This window comes from Salarias fasciatus, chromosome 2 (assembly GCF_902148845.1).
Source record: "Salarias fasciatus chromosome 2, fSalaFa1.1, whole genome shotgun sequence".
Taxonomy (NCBI): Eukaryota; Metazoa; Chordata; class Actinopteri; order Blenniiformes; family Blenniidae; genus Salarias; species Salarias fasciatus.
The window spans coordinates 5,943,050-5,963,045 of NC_043746.1; the positions used below are offsets into that span (position 1 = coordinate 5,943,050).

The 19,996-nt window shown below is 47.5% G+C and overlaps 1 protein-coding gene across 1 annotated transcript in view; it reads right to left on the reverse strand.

The window, feature by feature from the left end:
- Positions 1–6,387: 6,387 nt before the first annotated feature.
- The window catches only part of gpc3 (glypican 3), a 120,000-nt gene continuing 106,391 nt past the window's right edge, over positions 6,388–19,996 (reverse strand). Inside the window, exon 8 of the mRNA XM_030107417.1 lies at positions 6,388–7,094. Coding sequence (XP_029963277.1) covers positions 6,919–7,094 — 176 coding nt within the window. The 3' untranslated portion in view covers positions 6,388–6,918. The remainder of the gene's footprint in view (positions 7,095–19,996) is intronic.

Sequence of the window (19,996 nt, forward strand, 5' to 3'; positions counted from 1 at the left end):
ATCCAGATGCGAGCGAGAGGAGAGAGAAAAAAAAAAAAAGCAGCCCTGGTGGACACCCAGGAGCGAGAGCCCAGTTCCGGGGACAAAGACCTGGAGACCGGGAACACCAGGGGTGGAGCGTGGAGCCGGGAGCAGGGACTTCCAGCCTGGATCTCTCCCTCTCCGTCTAGACTGGAGGCAGCTGCCCCTGAAAATCAGGACTGGAGCTGAGGGTGGAGCTCCAGGCCAGCCTGCAGACGAACATTTGGTGCACAAATGTCCTCCAGACCACAAGTGTTTTTTAGTCTTCTCTCCCCCATTGCAGAGTCCTGCCAAAAACCTTATCTGCCCCCACTGTCAGTGTGGAGATAAGGGCAGATAAGAGGCTTTGATCTTGATGGACTTTCCTCATCTTTCTCACACCGTCCTGACAAAAAGTCAGTAAAACAGTCAGAGGCGAGCAATCGCTAAGTGACCTTCAGGTCCCGTCCCGTTCCTACAGCCGAAAACCAATAAATTCATGGCGGGAGAGTGAAAATGAGGCCGTTAAAATCCTCCTGAGAGAACAGCTTGAGTTCACTCCGTGGCAAATGAACAGATGAACAGTTTATTGTATCAACAGTACCAATTAAACTGTTCCTCTCTGACCTGCGATGGACGACTGACCTGTCCTGATCCGTTCTGTGAGCAACTGGGTCTCAGTGGCCGCTGACCCACCGGCTCCTTCGTTTTGACCCCACAGAACCAAGACCTGGACCAGTGGACTGGGCGTTCTTGGGTTTGGGTTCTGGGCCAGACCCTGCTAAGCGGCGGTGTGAAGAGCAGACGCAGGAAATGCCGACATGCTTCAATCACAACAAGTGTTTCTAATCGAAACATGGACGCAAGAAGCAAATATTATGACGGCAATTCAGCAAAAATGCCACTGGACTGGTAAGACGGATAAACAAGGAGGTTACTGATCCGAGGGGAGGAGGATATTTACCATCATGTTATTAACAACATCAGAGACGCCGTTTTATCCAGCAATATAAAGGGAGGGGGGGTCACCTTTATGTGTCAGAGTCAATACAAACCTTTAATTTTGCACATTAGGTGTTGAATTCACCAACAATGCTTATTTCTAATCTCCAGTTTGTTTATGTTTTGGTAATTTGACATGAAATGACCCGTGTTCGTGCTTTCCGTCTGCTTTTCCAGTCACACTGTGATTTACATAACAGGAAAGCACATGACGCAGAACACGTTTTCATCCAAAATGAGATATTTCAGTCCAAACTTTATAACCCAGCACATCCCGGTTTGTTTAAAAGCCCCAGATCAAACCCTCACGAGTGTTTCAGTAACCATGGAGGCAAAAAAAATTATAGGCCTGGTCCTTCCACAAACACAGGTCAGTCTGGTCCTGCCAGCAGCGGGGCACCCGTGTTTGTAATACGCAGCTGCCTGTCGCTGAGAGCGCACCCTGCTGTAAACTACACTAACCAGGCTGCTGGAAGCATGGCGGGGCCGTGCACAAGGACAAATATTACCGTTAGAGTTAATAAAGGTGTACACAGCCAATAAAGATTAGTCTACGCTTGCGTGTTATTCTTCAGTGGCAGATAATAAAGTGATCCCAGTGGAAACCAGGTCAGGTTCCGTGGCTGAAAACCCTCCAGCAGCTTGTTCCCCGAGCACGGATTTCAAATAACGTCAAGGTATACACAAATGTTTTCTGTCATCTATTTTAAGGAGCACTTTGTTCTATTTGCAGCCGTCTGCTCTCTGTCTCCCACCCTTGCCCCAGTTGCAACGGCAGTATAAATAATTTGTCATTAACTTTAATGTATCAGATTGAGCGAAGCGAGGAACACAAATATCAAACAAATGATTTCATAACGTCCCTCCTGAGCGGCCCTCATACCGCCTGAACTGTAATGAAATGCCACACGCGTGGTTTATAATATGTCAGATAAATAAGATGTGTTTAAATTGGGATGAGGTGCATGGAGACATGGAGGCAGACCCGCTCTGTGTGTGTGTGTGTGTGTGTGTGTGTGTGTGTACACCTACTCACTTTACGAGGTCACGTCGTCCAGAAAATCATTAACATTTGGTGAAGACTTGTTTTAATGTTAGACTAAAGTTAGAACAGCGGTTAGGCAGCCGGCGGTTTGAGCCCAGTTCTCCGTAACTCTTTAGGAAATGATTGCCGTGTCTCCAGAAGGCAGTGAAATGCAACAAGTGTGTGTAACTGTATGTGTCCCACACCCACAGGACGGGACAGGGACCCGACTGAAACAAGGGGGTGTCGGTCAAATCTGCATAAAGTGAGTAATTACATTTAGAGATTAAGTTGATTAGATAAGTCCTGTGTCAGGTTAAAGTAAGCCTACGGTTTAAAGCCAGACAAGTTAATGTTACGGTGAAGATTAAGGTGAGTTTGCACTGCAGGATATGAATGTAAGTCAATGCAGCGTCCCCTGAAGTTATGGAAATGTGTGTGTGTGTGTGTGTGTGTGTGTGCGTCCCTCGGTTTGGGGGGTAGCACTCAGGCAAAATGACATTCCTCCCTTTGTGCCGGCATTCCTCAGGCGGCTCCATTCATTCTGTGTGACTGCGGCTGCTGCAGGGGAAGCCAGGGGTTTGTGGGGAGCAGGAGGAGGATGCTGGAGCTGTGTGCCTGGGAGAGCGTGGGCCCGCCGCTCCTCAACAAAAGGTAAGAAAATGGTCCAGTGCCATGGTAATTAGACGTGAATGAGCTTTGAACGACATGACATGTCCCAGGCCTTTCTCTCGGTGGCAGGGGAATTTTAACGTCCAGCTTGGTTAAAAAAATGGGACTGAACTTGGAGGGGGGTAAGAAGGGGGGTAAGAAGGGGGGGGGGGGTCCATAGGCTGTTGACCACCTGAATCACATTGTTAATTTAATTTATATGCACTGTTTGATGACTCCTCTGACTTGTAAAGGTCTGAGCGTGACCATGAAGTGAGGCTGAAATCCATATTCGGAGGCAGTTGCTCAGAAAACGCAGCCGCTCCCGGCCGTCCTCGCCGTTCCTGCTGACTAACGTCAAGCTGACCTTTCACTCCCATAATGCAAGCCGCTCCAACGTTGCCCCAATATTACCCTAAGAAAACACATGAACTCTGCATTTCAATGGGCCTGTTTGCCCATTCTCCAGCGCCGCATTAGCATTCAGGGTGTCACCCCCACCCCGTCCAGGCCGAGCTGCTGCTTTCTCTGCAGCCACTGTTTGCTCATCTCCTAATAAGCCTCTCTCTCTCTCTCTCTGTGTGTCTCTCTCTCTCTCGCCCCATCTTAAAAAGCTGCGTTTCCAGCTCGGGAGAGAAAAGCACAGCTGGATAATGGTGGCGTTTTTATCTCGACCTGCCAAGCGGAGGGAGTGTGGGTGTGAAAAGGTACGGCGGAGATCTGGGACACAGCAGAAGGGTTTTGAAGTGTGTTTGCTGTGACAGGCGTGGTATGTGAGTGATTGACCTTGTTAGGGGAGCAGACAGGCTTTAAATAAGGCAGACGAAACGCAAACAATTAGGACTAATGAAGCTGGTTTCATTGTTGGGCCGCCGGATAAGGGTCTGTTACCTGGTCGATGCGAGTCCGGAGGAGGAGGGGGGGGGGGGAAGAGGGGGGGCACTGATTGAGTTGAATGTGGAGAATCCCCACGGAGAGGGGCAGGAGAGGGAATTCTCGTGCCCAGAGCAGTTCATCATCTGTCCAGAGTGAGAAATATGGTTCAGGGGAAAACACGCATGATTCACATGCTGCTCGGAGGATTCAGAGAACCGCCGGCGGAGTCCAGAGACACATAAATTATGTGATTCACGGAGGCCTTTGAAGTGGATCAGATGGCGAAAAGCACACAAAGTAACATATACAGTATACTTGCAACACTGCGGTCCATTCCTGACCTGCGTGGTGCCGCACACCTTCACCTCGCTGCTGTTCAAGAGGAAATCCACCGTGGAGTTTAAATCCGCACCTGTGTTTTAACCCCTTTTTTTTTTTTTATCACAGGCAACACCTTTCCCCAAAACTGAACGCATGAGCCTGTTTGCAGTGTTTTAAAATCCTCATACCGTTTAGTTTTTCTGCTTCAAGTGAAAGCATAATAATACTACTGTAATAAAATTATTATGAGACTCCTTGAGAAGTTTGCACTCAATCATGATAATTAAAAGCAGATCATTTTTAGGTTTGGAGTTAGCAACAAAATATCTCCCTTTGCTCTTCATCCGTCTTTATTCCGTAGTAATGTGAGGTGGAGTCAATCCCATTCACACACACAGACGCTGCAGAAACACCTTTTAATCTGATGAGCATTATCAAATGTGTGAGGAAGCCTGAGAAAACACACTCAAACACAAGGAGAGCATGAAAACTTACGAGACGAGATGCTCTCAAGTGAAATTTAAAATCAGATTTCTTTTTTTTTTTTTTATGATGAATTAAACACATTCATGCATTTTCCATCATGTGCCAGATGCTGTTAATCCCTCCACAAACAGACGCACTGCACAGAAGACCAAACCTCAAAACATGTTGGGTTTATTTTACGTCGTACGTCGATCAACATACAACCGAGAAAACATCCAAACACCAAACTGTGCATTAGCAGGTCTCCTTCCTGCGACCCCGGCTCCGAGGCAGCGCCTCGTCTTTCCGCTGATCATAAGCAGAGCTCGAACATGACAAACACATGGAACTAATAAACATCATTAGACTGGTATCTGCACATATTTCAGAGCACTTTCATGGCTCCGGCCTCGCTCACACTCGGCCTCACATGTGGAAACAAACTGTGTTCTCAGTAAATATGTCAGTTTTATTATCGTCATTACTACATCATCTAATTTGAGCATGCCCAATGTTTCTTGGAGGGTCATTTACTTACATTCAATCGTTTGAACACAAACAGTAAGTATTGAGTAGTTGGGCTTGATATCCACATGTTTACCAGTAAAAGGACTAAAAGGCATATTAAACAGCGTTTATGAAGACCCGTCAGAGATCCTGCTGCACCGCACATTACTTAACCCACAATGTCATCGAGTTTGGAAGAAAAGAGATTTACAAATACAATCATAACAATCGAACTCGACTGCATCCTGCAGGTCCAATATTATTTTCCTCAGTAACTTCTCCAAGTGTAAAACATCAATCAGAACACGATGAGCTCTTTTTGATAGCTGGAAAGTTACATCCCTTTCAATTCTTAAATAAATATATTAACATCTTTTGAATAGTTCATTGCAGAAACACATTTAAAAAGTTTGAAGAATTTTGCATCGTTGTGCATCGTCTCCTCTTTTGGTACCGTTTGTAAATACTGGAAATTGTTCACAATTTTTAGATTTTCTACAATGTTCCTTTTACACCTGAATATATTACTAATCGGTCATAATACAAAACACCTCTACAGCTAGTTCTTATTAGTAGCACTCACATTTATTGCCGTTGTCCCTGTTTTTTTCCTCCATTAATCAAATTCAAAATAAGCCAATATTTTGTGGTGAATGCTTTTTTTGTTTGTTTGTTTTTTTTTACGTTCTCATATCAGTCCAACCTTTTTGGAATCGCAAAAAAGAACACATGAAAAGGGGAAATAAGGAATTTGTGTGCGTGTGTCGTGAGGATCGCGTCTGAGCGGTGAAACCGAATCATCGGTACACGTGATGGGACGGCCGAACCCTCGCAGCCGCGCAGCCAGCCGCTTTCCACACATCCATCACATCTCCAGTGTGAATAACGAGGGGAGCTGGACTCCATCTCCGAACCACACTTCATACTGAAAACCAAACAGAATTAAATAAACGAGAAACCGACTTCTGGTTTGAAACCCAGAACACAGAAGCAACAAGTGATTAAATACAAAGTTCAGACTCTGAAAGTGTGTGAGCCCAGTGCAAACCAACATACACACATTTTTACACATATTTATACTTCATCTTACTGCTCACTTTATGCACAGTGCAGAAAAGAAAAGAAACAAGTTAGAAACCTGCAGCAATGTTTCATGGTTCGACCAAGAAATCAAAGAACCGATGCTGCAAATGAAGTGGATTTTGTAAACATGGCACCAACACGGAGAAACAAACATAGATCTGTACAGGAGTCAGGCTGATGTGGAGACTGATGCTCTGGCGATAGCCCTTGGATCTTCTTCTTTGTTTGTTTGTTTGCTTCTTTCTTTTTTTTTTTTTTTTTTTTTAATTTTTGGGCTGTTAAGAAATGCAGCTCTGAAAGTTAAGAGAATGGTGATGTTCTGGTGGGAGTGCATAACCGAAGTGTAACTAGCTGCAGAGCATTTCAGGAGCAGTGCATCTTTGAATAAGTGATTCATTTCAACCTTCTGGATAAGAAACTCTCAAAAACAAAAACAAGACCAAAAAAAAAAAAAAAAAAAAGAAGAAAAAGTCCGCTCTTGGTCCAGTGCTGGCAGGAGATCATTCACAGCCCGGACGGGAAAAATAGTCGCAGTCGGTTTCTTCTTCTCCGTCCAGCTTGTTCCTGCAGGGCAATAACTGAGTGCAGACTCAGAGTCAAAGCATTCTGAGAAGAAAAGGCCTGTTTTGTGTTAGGTCCTCAGTTACAGGTCCAGAACAAAGCCGTCCAATGGCGTGGATCTCCATCATGGTGTTGCTGTAGAGAGGATGGTGAAGCTAAAGGGCAGCAGGTTGAAATAGCTGTGGTGGGAGTGGACTGGTGGGTAAGGTTCATATTTACACAGTTCGGAGGGTTTTTCTCGTGTGCTTTGGTGAAAACATCTGCTGACTCTGAATGAGATGAAACCGCTTTATTTTGAAGGGAATGAAGAAATGTAAGGTTCTTAATCCCACTGATGAGCCACTGCGGTTGGAACCAGCGCGGGTTTGTCACCGTCGACGCAGTCCGGAGGGAATCCCGGCGTGACGGGGTGAGCCAGCGGAGCGGGGTCAGTGGAGACGGAGCAGGACCACAGTGAGCGCGGCGGGGCCCATCAGAACCGGGCCGCTCCTCCGCAGGGGGGCGGCGGGCGAGGAGGCTCCCCCGACCCCGCCCGTGGCCAGCCGAGGGGTCAGCAGCTGCTCCTGGAAGGTGAAGTCGTCCACCGCCAGGTTATCAGACAGATCTGCCGGGGAGACACAAGACAACAGGACGGCGAAGGAATGAAAAATATGAGCGGCAGGAAAGAGGATGGAGTCCATTAGAATAAACACTGTGACAGAATCTGAAAAACACATGTCTGTCCTCCTTTCGCATGATGTCTTCCACAGCTGTGCAAACAATGTTACATCGGGAGAAACCCAAGCCCCTCATATAACCAGATGTTGCATGTTATTGTTGTAGACACATGCTGAATCATGCAGACATAAATTTTGCTGAGAGTGAGTGCTGAAATGCCGATTCGGGCCTCGAGATGCAGAGAATCCCAGAAAACAAGCTGCTGCAGGAGACGGCGTCCGAGCAAATGAAAGCATCAAGACGTTTGACTGACGCGCGTTGTCCGACCGACTCCGGCAGATTGACGAGACGAGACACGGCTCACCGGACAGACGGATCACAGATCACCGGGCGGCTCCGCAGGTCGCCCGCTCAGATGTTCACAAAACCCTAATTGGATCTGGAGGAGACTCAAACCGGCTTGTTTTGGCTTCGCTGTAATGTTTTTGTAATTCAGAGCAGCCACTGCAAAACAAACGTTTGTATTGAATTTATTACTTACGTAGTGGTGGGAACAATTAGGCCTAATTTTAACTTTTTCTTTTACAAACACTTTTCTGCTGAGACAAATCACATTGTCATTGTAATCATCTGTCCTTCCATGTTCCCCAAGGGAAGGGAATTCCCCAAGGAGACTAATAAAGCGTGCTCTTCCTTCTTTTTTCTTACCCACTGCGTCCATGTGGATGATTGTGAGGGTCTAGAGAAGAGGTATGCAACTTTTATGACAAAAAGAGCCATTTTTATGACTTTCAGCCAAGTCAAATTTTTCTGGGGCCGCAAAACACATTTAACCTGTAAAATGAGGTGAATAGTTGTCATACACAAACAACAACTATCTCATATCACACATTTATGCAGTCAGGGTTCAGAATACTGAACATTTTATTGAATTTAACCTATATTTGTCCTTGATTTTAACAGTTTTCGCTCCTACTTTCAGGTATTTTTGTAGACAATTTTTAAATTTGAGTAGTTTTAACCATTTCACCTCCTTCTAAGCAGTTTTTGCATTTTTTTCCAACCATATTTCTGTTCTTCTTTTAGAAATTCTTGACATTTCGCTTTTTTTAAGCTGTTCTCTTACTTTTTTCCCAATTTCTTGTGGTTTTAGCTATTTTTCTTAATTTTACTTGCACCTTTATTTGAATCCCTTCTGAACTGATAGCGACAAATCGTTTTGAACAGTACTGTGGTGTGTCACTATAATAATAAAAACAAGTTTAATGTTCATTCATGTTTCATGTAGTGAAGGCGTCGTGGAGCCACTGCAGAGGGACTGAAGAGCCACAGGTTGAACACCCCTGGTCTAGATCCTACAGCAATTGATCAAAAAGAACATCTTGGCTGATGATCAACACCACCTTGGTTATTCTTTGCAAAAAAATACTGAACATTTCATGTAGGCTCCGTTTACACCACATTTAGTGAAAACCCGTAATTTGTGAGTTATCGAAAAGTTTCGTGTTTGAAAATGACGTTCGTTTATACAGAAATGGCCGAAACTCTGAAAACAATGTAGTTTTCATGTTGGAAAAGTGGAACTGCTGGTTGTTTTTGGAATGAAACCACACACACACCCAGAGCAACATGCTGTAAACCAGGGCGACTGAACTCCAGGCCTCTCGGGCCGCAGTGTTTCAGCAGACCTCAGTCTGAAGTGAAAAATCCCAGTAACGAGCCCCTCAGTGCAGCCAGGTGCTGCAACTGATTAGCAGATCAGCTGCGACCCATTAACTCATAACCACTGCAGTTTTAATTCCACAAAGATGACGCCCCATGAAACTCAGCTCAGCTCGGCGGAGCACAGCAGATATTGTGTGTGTTGTCAGGGGGCTGCACGGTGGGGCAGCGGTCAGTGGTTTCGCCTCACAGTGAGAGATCCATGGTTTGGATTCGGTCGGGGAGCTTTCTGTTTGGAGTTTTCATGCATGGAGTTTGTGTCTCCACTTTCCTCCCGCAGCTGAAAGACATGCGCCCGAGGTTGATTAGTCACTTTAAGATTGATCATAGACGGGATTATGATGTTTTCTGCTTCAGCCCACAGTCAGCTGGGAGTGAAGTCTGAGTCCCGCAACCCTGAACGATTGGACAAAGCAATAAAGAAGATGGATGCATTACCAGGAGAGAAAAAAAAATAAAATATGACTTACAACAAGTTTTCTTCAACTTTCAATCGATCACCCTCTTTCATTCTTACACTGTAGAACAGCTTGTTCATATTTTTGTGAGGTTTTTGGCATGAAATTGATTAAAATCTGCACATCTGTTAAAACTATATGAAGGTTGAAATCAGACTAAGTTCTTTATCAACTTTTACGCCACTGTAGTTTAACAAGTTGATGCCTTTTAGTACAGAGGTGGTGAAAATGTTCTTTTTCAGGATATATTTACAGTCATTATGTGAACTGTGACATCTAATTTGCAGAATGTGGAAGTAGTGGCTGACCGCTCGGTTTGGAAAACTCTCTTACATAAGCCTTACTGGAAAAAGCAAAACGACTGGCCAAGCACAATCAATAGAAACACAGATACTAATCAGGCTCTTAAGAGGTCAAAATACATATTTCAACTGCAGCATCTGAACCCGAACTGAATATCTGCTTTACATATTTCTAATATTCCTTCCAAACAGCCGCTGTACTGGGATAAGAGGGTGTTCCACCAACAGGATATTTAGAGAAGCCTTTCCCCTCCTGTACTCAGCTGGTATTTATATTTGTTGTTCTTATATCAGTAGTCAAAGCACTGAAACGGCATCTGGGGTGAAGTGTAACAGAGAAAGTTACATCCGTGCGTGAAACTGGTTCTGCCGTGGGCTGAAAGCCGGCCATTCTTCCTGGCTCGCACCTCTCCCGCCACAGCTATTGTAACGGCGCCCTAAAGCAAAGGCACTTAACTCATTTGCTCCAGCGGGGCTGTTCGGGGGCTCAGGGTCAGAGCGCCGTGGCTCTGAACGACCCAGAAAACCTTGTTTACATTAATAAAAGTTTCTCAAAGCGAAGTGCTATTTTTTTTTTCCCCTCCATATGTTTCGGACGCCGCGGTGACTTCATGGTCACCTGCTGCTCCGCCGCTGCATCCACAGCTGTTCCCCTCCTGACGCTGAGCAGATCCTCCTCCCGGTGTGTGTGCGTGTCTGTCTGGATGTATGCGTGTGTGTGTGTGTGTGTGTTTGCGTGATGTGATCTGTGCTGCTTTGTCTGGCGGAGAGCGGCGAGAGAGACCGAAATAAAAGGCTGAGTTATGAGAGAGGCCAGGAGGATATCAGTAATAAAGCAGCACTATGGTGAGGAACGCCAGCTATGAGCTGAGCTGTCCCCTGTCAAGCCCCAGGCCGAGCACGTCTCCAGACGCACACACGCACGCACACACACACACACACACACACACACACACACACACACACACACACACACACACACACACACACACGGGTGGATTTCTCACATACCTCATTCCCACACAATGCTGGTGGCTGTGCACATGTAAGTTCACATCCTCACACACATTCACACACTCTGTCACAACTGAGCTCCGAAAAACAAAAACACAGATCACTCCTAATTGAATTAGGCCGTCCCATCTGATGTGTGCACGGCTCTCCCTGATGGGAGCGATCCGGCGGGAGGAAGTGGCCGAGGCGAGCCACTGTGTGATCGGGGGGGAGCAGCCGGGGTTCTGAACCACGGCGGGCGAGGGGCCCTTCCAGCCCGGCGTCTGAGGCCCCGGGCCCCGGCGCTGCCAGGCACCGTCTTAAACAGGGGAACCGGGCAAATAAATAAACCTCCACAGCTTCCAACTGCATGTCCGACGGATTTCTTTGCGGTTACGACATCGTTTGAGCGCCGGCCAGGGGACAATTAACTTTTTTTCCCTCCTCCCTGTGTCCTCTGACATGGCAGTGGGCAGACATTCTCTGGGGCTCTGAAAGAACGATTTGTCACTGTCGACAGCGGCGCACTGTACTGCCGAGCCAATTAAGCTCAAGGTGCAATTCGATACAGCTTTTATACACAGCGTGGATAAGAGGCAGGGCAGAGGGAGGGGAGGCGCCGGGCGGCGGCGGCGGCGGGAGCGGATGATTGAGTGGGGTGTGTTCGCCCGTCCCCGTGTGTTTTTGTGAATAAGAAGGGGACAAAGTGGGAGAGCACTGTGTTAGTGTGCTTCACGGAGGCAATAATTTGAGTGGAAAAAAAAAAAAAAAAACTCCCAGTAAGCTGAGGAGAATCTGGAGTTTCTAACTGGTGAAAGAGTCGGACATGAGGGGAGCCTGGTTCTGCTGGACTGAAAAACAACCCAACAGGGACTCAACGCTATGCAAACCTAGATCTCCGACACTCCTACACAGGGCTCGCACTAAGAATATCCTGGTATAATTAGTGATGAACACCTGTGCCTCTGTGTGTGTGTGTGTGTGTGTGTGTGTGTGTGTGTGTGTGTGTGTGTGTGTGTGTGGTAAAGTACAGACAGAGCGAGAGTGAGCAAAATGAAAACCACAGACAGAAGTCACGCAGATTCCTGTTCCCCTTTCTGTTCCGGAGAGCAGCCGGGACAGTACTGTAGACAGACAGAGACAATTAAACCAATAGATGGACGCCTCCCGGCTATAAATAGACCCAACGGTGATGAATGCGACCGCCGCGGCCGTCCTGGCTTCTCTCTCCGGCACAGCCCTCCTCCCGCTCTCTCATTGGAAGCGTCCACCTTGCCAGCGAACCCCTGCTGGCTTCACCCCGGCCTTATGGGCTCCAGTTACGACCCGGGGGGAGAGGTCAACAGTCCACCCATTGATTTCTGAGGCTCGTGGCCCGGGACCATGAATGAGCACATGCGAGTCAACAACCAGCACAATTTAACCTTTAGAGCGAAACGAGTCGATAGCACCGACTTCTCTAATTTGTAGTTTTTGTGTTAGAAGGTTTTGAGTCAGTTTCAAGAGGCATTGATCAGTTACCTTGAGCATGATGCTAACTCTGATCCGATCAAGTTATAAAAGGTGGTTTGGCCACATTTGGCTTCTACATAGTCATGAGCATCGATTGCTGGGACTCTTTGCAATGCTGCATCAAGATGCACCAATTAAATGGAAAGTGAGGCATCGCAGAGAGGATTCCATCACCTCCCAAATGCCTCGGTCAATAATGAGCCCAACAACACTGCAAATAACATAAATGAGCACAAATTAAAACAGTTTAGTTGCAGAGATTATTTTGCCACAATGAGAGCAGACACGTAGCTTCAATGCTCGACCTCGGCCAGGAGACCACACAGCAGCTGTAATAGCGCTGTGCTGTGTTATCTGAGGGCCAGTGGCTGATCTATTTAAAATGTTCGGCTGGAGTCATTCAAATGTGAGCAAACTGTTCATGAACTACTGAGAGAAACAAGAGGGAGCAGCCCATCAGCTGATAGCTGACAAACATGAGGCTGGTTTTATAAACTGAAAGGTGAATCCTCTCTCAGCTCCTGTGACTTCAGGCTAATCGGAGAGATACCCACAGTTCGTTAGAGCTCCTCCACCGGTAAACAGGAGTTTGATGAAACAGCAACATGGTGAGCATAACAACCAGTAGTGTAATAACTTGCCAATAAAGCCATAAAACAGGTAAAGATTGTTTTTACAACCATGATCGAGAGACAATATTGAATATATAAATATAAAATATATCCTCAGTGAATTACTGACTACCTCATCTGTTACATTTATTTTTCAAAAGAGTAATTGTGCAGAAGCTGCAAGAAAACTTTCTATTTCCCATAACGGCCACCCTATTTATGTATTAGCACATTACCGGCTGCAGTCATTTCAAAGTGATTTTTAATGTGACTTCAGTAAAGGTAAGAGATGACATTACTGGCAAAAGGTTACTGCAATAATGGATCAAATATCTTGCTACTCTGTTCACAAATGAAGGCAGGTTTCACATTCTTGGTTGTCATGAGGAGATATAAAATTAAAGTCCATCAAACCCTCAGCAACACATTTTACATGAGTAATAAGTTACTAACATGTTGCTGCCAATCTCTTTTTGCGCGAGTATACCTTGGCTTTGATCAAAGAAGACAGATATTCACAAATCGTCTGCGTACGCTGGTCAAATAACTTTCCATTTTCCTCCACAGCCTTCATTTTTCCACCTCACTCCAGACATCGGTGCCCACCCGTCACTCCAAGGTGCCACAGATGCTGATGTTTTTGATGTGTGGTTTTATCCTGTAAGTGTGTTTTCGTAGAAACTGCAACCGTACAAACTCTACAAACAGCAACAAATCTTCTGAATGAAGCATTTTTTTCTTTTTTTTTTAGCTTCATTGGTAAACACACCTCTAATAATTCATACCAAAGAATACTGGTTATTCTTTTATGGTTTTGAAACCTAATTTTATTCTCTTGGACTTTTTCCTCGAATCATTCAAACTTGGGTGAGTGGTTAAGAACACATTTTTTTTGTGGCGTGACAAATTGAGAACACATTTATTTCTGTTTCATGTGGCCTTAAACCTTGTTTTCCTTTGCGACCAGTTCTCTGGAGAACAGACCAATATATCCCGGCGCTGTGGGTTTTCAGGGGGCAACGGATGTTTGTTTGGATCCCCCTAACAGGTCAAACAGTGGCTGGAGTGTGAGTCTGCCTGTGCATGTGTGTGTGTGTCTGTCTGACTCCACACAGAGGGACAGGGCAGAAAGAGGAATGGAGTGGAAGAATGGAGTGGAGGAGGGGGGGCTGAGCGTGAGTCTGGAGTTTGGTTTTGAGCCGTGATCGGTGCCTGAGGCCTGTCGTTTACGGTTTGCAGTTGTCACAACAAGGAGACTATGTGGAGAAATTGCAAGAACGGCTGGAAAAGCCGCACTTCCCGACACACCCCGAGTCCAGGTGAAGACTCCGTGTTCCAGAAAACGACAGGAAACAGTCAGGCTGTCTCACACGGTCAGGAAGCATGTTGTTTTTAGTGGTGGCCGGTTTGCTGTTCGGAGTCGGAGCACATCGGCGGCTACTTGACACATTTCGGCTGCCCGGGCGAGCGGGTGCCTCCGCGGCGAGGTACAGTTTATGCAGTACATGTGTGCTCTGCACAAAGGCCTTTATTTGGTCAGATAAGAATGTGGAATGTTAAGTCTCCAAACACAGGTGCTCCTTATGAAACGGGAGCGATGGTTTAGATTGCTGCTGCATTGGCAGACGATGTGTGCACATTACACACCTAAGCTGGTCAAATTTGATCTCGGTTTTTAAGATTCAACAGCTTAAAAGATATTATGGTTTCCGAGGTAAAGCAAATATTTTATCGCTCGTCTCATCTCCGCGGAGAAAACGACTGACTCGGGTGTTCAATTCAGCAGCTTCAGAAGAATGCGAGGGGCCGGCGTGCCTCGAGAGGAGCCGCCTTCCAGCTGCAGAGGAGACGGCGCTTCTGTCAAAACACGATAGGAGCTGCTGAATTCGCCGGCTCCGATCTGGCAGCGCTAGACTGATAACAACTGTGATTACTGGCTCCTCCGTCACATTCTGTAGCTGCGAGGGTCTGCCGGGGCCGGCCCGTCCCCACCGAGGACCCGGGACGGGAACGGAGGGGAGCGGCGCGGGATGCCTCTGTCCGCGGGTCGGCGGGAATGCGAGCGTCTGCCTCCACACCCGCGGGCCGGCCACAGGGGTGCTCGCAGAGGCCAAGACAAACGGGGAGGCCCCGCCCCTGCTCCCCGGGCCGCCACGGCGCCCAGGGACCGTCGTCCACCGAGGGCGAGAGGCTGAGACACGAGGACGAGGTGCCGAAGAGGGCCGAGGACAGATAGAGAAAGAGACGCGTTTAAAAAGGAAACGTGCAGAGGTGATTACATGGAGCTCGGAGACAAACACAATGAGGGAAACAGGAAATGGTGAGGATACAGGAGACAGGTCTGCTACGGGTGTGTGTGTGTGTGTGTGTGTGTGTGGGTGTGTCCTCTCTGATAAGAAGGGGATAAACCCTGTCAGAAAGAGGGAAGCCAACCCGTCACAGACACTTTCCAAGTTTTGACTCGTGGAGCAAATGCAAGTCAACACCTATTAATTAACATGACCGATGACGGGAGGCGGTGTGAGTGAGGGGATGACCAGCATGCTTTGCTGCACCCACTGGCCTCTCCCTGCTCCACACAAATTAGATTAACGCCAATGTATTTATAGTCTCCACTTCCAGCAACAGCTAATAGAATCATAGGAGGGGAGAAAGAGAACGGGCTCAGAACAGAGGCATAAATTCTAGCTGTGAATTCCTCGCAGCGCCGGCGCAGGGAAGGGTGGAAAGTGTGTGCACAGGCCAGAGAGGTAAAAACCATAACAAATCAAACGTACAAAGAGTGGATTCTGTGCTGAGGGCGAGGGGGCTCTGGGTTCTGGGCGGGGAGCTGCGGCGGCGGACAGAGGAGGCCTGTGAACCGGCTCAGGGGTCAGCGCTGACGGAGGGTCAGAGGTTCTCAGGGAGAGTCGCTTAAGGGCCGCACAATGGCGGCTCTTATCAGAGGGAAAGACACGAACTGGTGGAGGAAGCAGGAGGGGCTGTGCACCGAAGCCGAGCCGACCAGCGGGACGACGCTGGGCTTGAGGGACGTTCTGATCCTGGACATCCAACACATTCTTCGAGAGCTGCAGCGACAGGGTAATAAAGAGGGACGCTGACATCCCACACATTGTGCTTCCTCCTGCTGGGTCCAGCAGTCAGCGCAGCAAAGGAAATGTAGCTGGCAGCTCGAGACGTGTGTTTGTTGTGCGAGTGTCCCTGCCAACAAACGAGCACAATCCTCCTGACATTCCTATCTTAGAAAAGCTGACTAGATACAGCCAAGAGTGACAATTTGGCTGCTTGGACTGCACACACAAAGAGCTCCTGTTGTTTGGTTTCTCTATCTGTCTGAGACCGTTTTTTTTTTTTTTTTTTTTTTTTTTTGGGTGGTTAGCCTTCGCTCTCCTCCAGCAGCTCAGAGTCCTTTTGACAGCGTGGCTCCCGCAACGCTCGCCGCACCGTTGAGTTACTGTTAAGAATGAGCTGGGAAAACAGAGCGGGAGCGGGCCAGAGGCGGGAAGAGTGGGACCGAGGGGGGGGGGGGGGGGGGGGGCTCCGGAGCTGCAGGTGAGGGTGGAGGGCTAACATGTAACATTCAAGTCACCCAAATCCTCAAGTCAGCTTTTAAGACATTCCCACAAAATGGCTTCTGTGTGTCGCTGTGGCAGCGAGCGGCGGCCCGGCGGGCCTGGAGAAAGGTCCCGCTGTGTGCAGAGTGTTTGTGGACTGTGGCTGGGCTGATGGACACGACCCAGGAATGGGCCTGGAATCAATTTGGAGCGTCCAAAAAGTGCCTGCGAATGTAAATAAAGCTCTTGAGCAAACAAACGCTTTTCCAAGAGGCACACACAAACACAGAAAAATGCTCGGGCCTTACAAAATGAATCAAATGTCGAAGCCCCCACCCCGCTGCCCCCCCCCCACCGCCCTTCACAGAGCTGATGAGAACCCAGGCAGAACTGTGTGCTTGTATCCACAGAAAGGAAAGTCAGGGCTCTTCCTCCCGACTCCGGCTAATCTTCTGGGTTTTATCCCCGGTTTGATTTGAGGAAAGCCAAGCGGAGGAAGACCAACAAGGCTCCAGTCAGAAGGGAACGCCGTCTCTCTTTCTCCCGTCCCTCCTTCCACCGCCACCCTCTCCGGTCAGGCTCGGACCCGGGGACCCCCGGTCCCGGTGAGAACCGGGCTGCAGCGGCGCTCTCTGGCCAGGCCTGTTTACACAGATGGTGGCAGGCTTCATTATTTTTGTGTGGGGCGTGGAGGAGGTCGAGGGGGTGAGGAGGAGGATTGGCTGAATTTGTTTATGAGCTCAGAGAGGAATGGTCGTGGAGAACATTGGGTCAGGACATTTCCAGCGTGTTATCAGCTTCTCCGCCTCCGCCTGATCCTCTCAACGCCTCCTCTGCTTCACGTTTTTACACGATCATCACTTTCAGACTTCTTCATGAACACGGAGCCTTCGTTTTGGCCGTCAGTCTCTACCTTTAGGCCAACCGTTAAACAACACAAACTTAAACAGATTTTTGCTGGCGTAACAGAAGATAGCCCTGACGAGCGATGGAAGCAGGATGAAAGCGGGAAGCATTTTCCCAGATCTCTGCTTGGACCGACTGGTCGATCTGCAGCGAGGCGGCAGGTCGCCTCAGAACTGAGCAACAACATCTGTTCCCTAATTTGTGTGCCGTCTGCATCTGAAGAACAAAACAAATCATAACTGCGCTCTTTTGTAACCACACTTAAGATACATTCCATCAAAACCCAAACTTTTCAGAGATGGAAACATGTGAACAGCCCTGATTGTTTACTAATGCTCTGCGGTCAGACGGCAGGGGAAAGAAAAGAACAAAAAACTAAACAAGGGCTACAGTTTAATGCTGTAAACACATGGACGTGGTCACAAGTGATTCCAGTGAAACTCACTCTGTTTAATAGCAGATAGTCTGAGTCAAAAGCGACCTGTTCTCTGAAAATCAGTGATTCATTACAGCCTGCGGTTCAGTAAAATACAATGCTCTCACATTTCTGCTGAGTGTTGCTGGGAAATGTGAGTTTTGAGATGCCTCTACCTTCATTATTTGCAGATGACACTGCTTATAGTTTGACGTTTTTCATGTTGCTGTTGGAGCCCGGAGGATAGTTCAGGATTAATGTGGCGTCCCCCAACAAGGAGTGAACAGAAGTTCAGTGAAACGGCTGCGAGTCTGCAGTTTGGAAAACACTCGACACAGAGACAGCAGCTCTGCAGCCACACCTCTAACAGCTACAGCGTTGACCCCCGTCATGACGTTTAATTCATGACACTGAATATGGTTTGTTTAACCCTGTTCGGCTGTGAGTTTCAGTCTGCTAGTCGTGAATTGTGAGTAAACTGTTTTGTTTTCGGTCTCTGCCAAGTGTCCCAGCCTTTTGCCCACAATGCTCTGGGGCAGTTTTAAACATGTTCTTTAACGGACCGTGTGTGTGTGCAGATGATGGATGGATGTGTTTTTAGCATGCAGTTGAATAAACCTATTAATGTCGTCTCCCACTCACTGCAAGCAATTACACACAGCGCTATCCTAATGCCGAGCAGCGGCGAAATACTTCTCCAATGATGGAAGTGATTGTTTCAGTTCTAGAATCACATTCAGCCGCCTCGAGAAAGCAACGCACCACTCCACCGCACCTTCAACACCAACAGCCCGCTGCGCGCTCACACGGCCGCAAATGCATTTGCTGTGAAAACAGTGTAATACGGGATGGAGATACGACAACTGTGTCACCGCAAACACACTTGTGTTACACTTGACAGCACTCAGGAAACTCACGTAAGATAAAACCCCGAGACTCTCCAGCAGAGTCCGTTTGGGATCATGTTTAAACAGACGGGTTTACCAGGTACAGTGTGTCGCCGTTACTCAGGCTGACGTCGTGGTTTACACTCTCGCCCTGTAACACGGGCGGATGGATGGATGGATGGATGGATGCATTCCCACCATAATAATCTTGCCAGGCAGTTCAGCCATCTTCAATTGATCACGTAGTCACTTAGTCAAAGAGGTGAAGACAGGAGATTTCTTTTAGATCAGAGGGATTCGGATTGTAGTACAGTGGAAACAACTAATCCCATGGAAACAATGACTTGTTAAACTACAGCTGCAGAAACTCTTTCAATAGAAATTACCCACAGTCGATTCTTAAAGCATCTAAAAGTACAGGAGTAAACATCATATAAGCCAGAGGTATGTAATATTTGTCTTAGCGGGGAGGAAAGTGAAGGCAGGGACAGTCGGAGGTGAACACACCCAGCCGCAGCGGAAGAGAAAAATAAAAATAAACAGGCGTATATTCACTCTGTTGGACCAGCACACAACTGCAGCAGCTCAAGCAGGATTTAATTAAGTTGCATGGAACGATGGCTGCTGCTAACGCGCCACGCTCAGGTTAGTTTGGCATCCTTTAAATCCTTATCTCGCCTGGTTTGAGGAGAAAATGTAACTTATCACAACACTGACCAGGCAAAGTCTTTATCCACTTAACCTACTGGAAGATAAAGGCTTTGGGAATGGGATACGTCGAGCTTCAGCTGGAATGCAAAATGATAACCTCCAGAGAGCAAGTCTTACTCAGGCAGCATTTAAAATCCATTATAGTTGTTGAAGATTGTAATTACAGAGTATGAAATGACTCCTTATGCAAACAATATATTCCAGGGACATTGATTCACTCCTTTCTGAGAGATTTCCTCTCTTGAACTTTAGTCGATTCCTCTTGAATCAACCTTTTTGTTTAGTCGACAGAGAAATTATACATTAGGGACATTCGTGATACATGTACTGCTACTTCTATGGCCAATTTGAAACCGTCAGAATGTGCTTCTAAGTGATCAGTGGTACTCAGTCCTGCTAAAGGGCGCTCTGACACAGAAACAGGGACAGACAGGTGATTGAACCACCAATCACAGACCCCTACAGCTGCAGTGGACCAACAGCTAAGGCCTCTGGGAAACGTTGAGTGCTGAGTTGAGTGCGAGTTGCTGAGGCAGCATAGACTTGGCGCTGTGTCAGATAACACTGCACCTGTTGGTTCTCAGCACATACATTTGCTGGAGGAGTTCACCTGGCTGAGGACGGCCTCGGTCTGCGGCTCGCTGCGACTTTCTGATGGAGGTTTGAAACCACAGGCAGCTCGGTCCATATGGGCACACACCTGCACGCCTCCTCACACATCTGCATCGTCCAAAACCAGCTCACACCTGTGGCACGCAGGCCCTCTGACTCACAACCA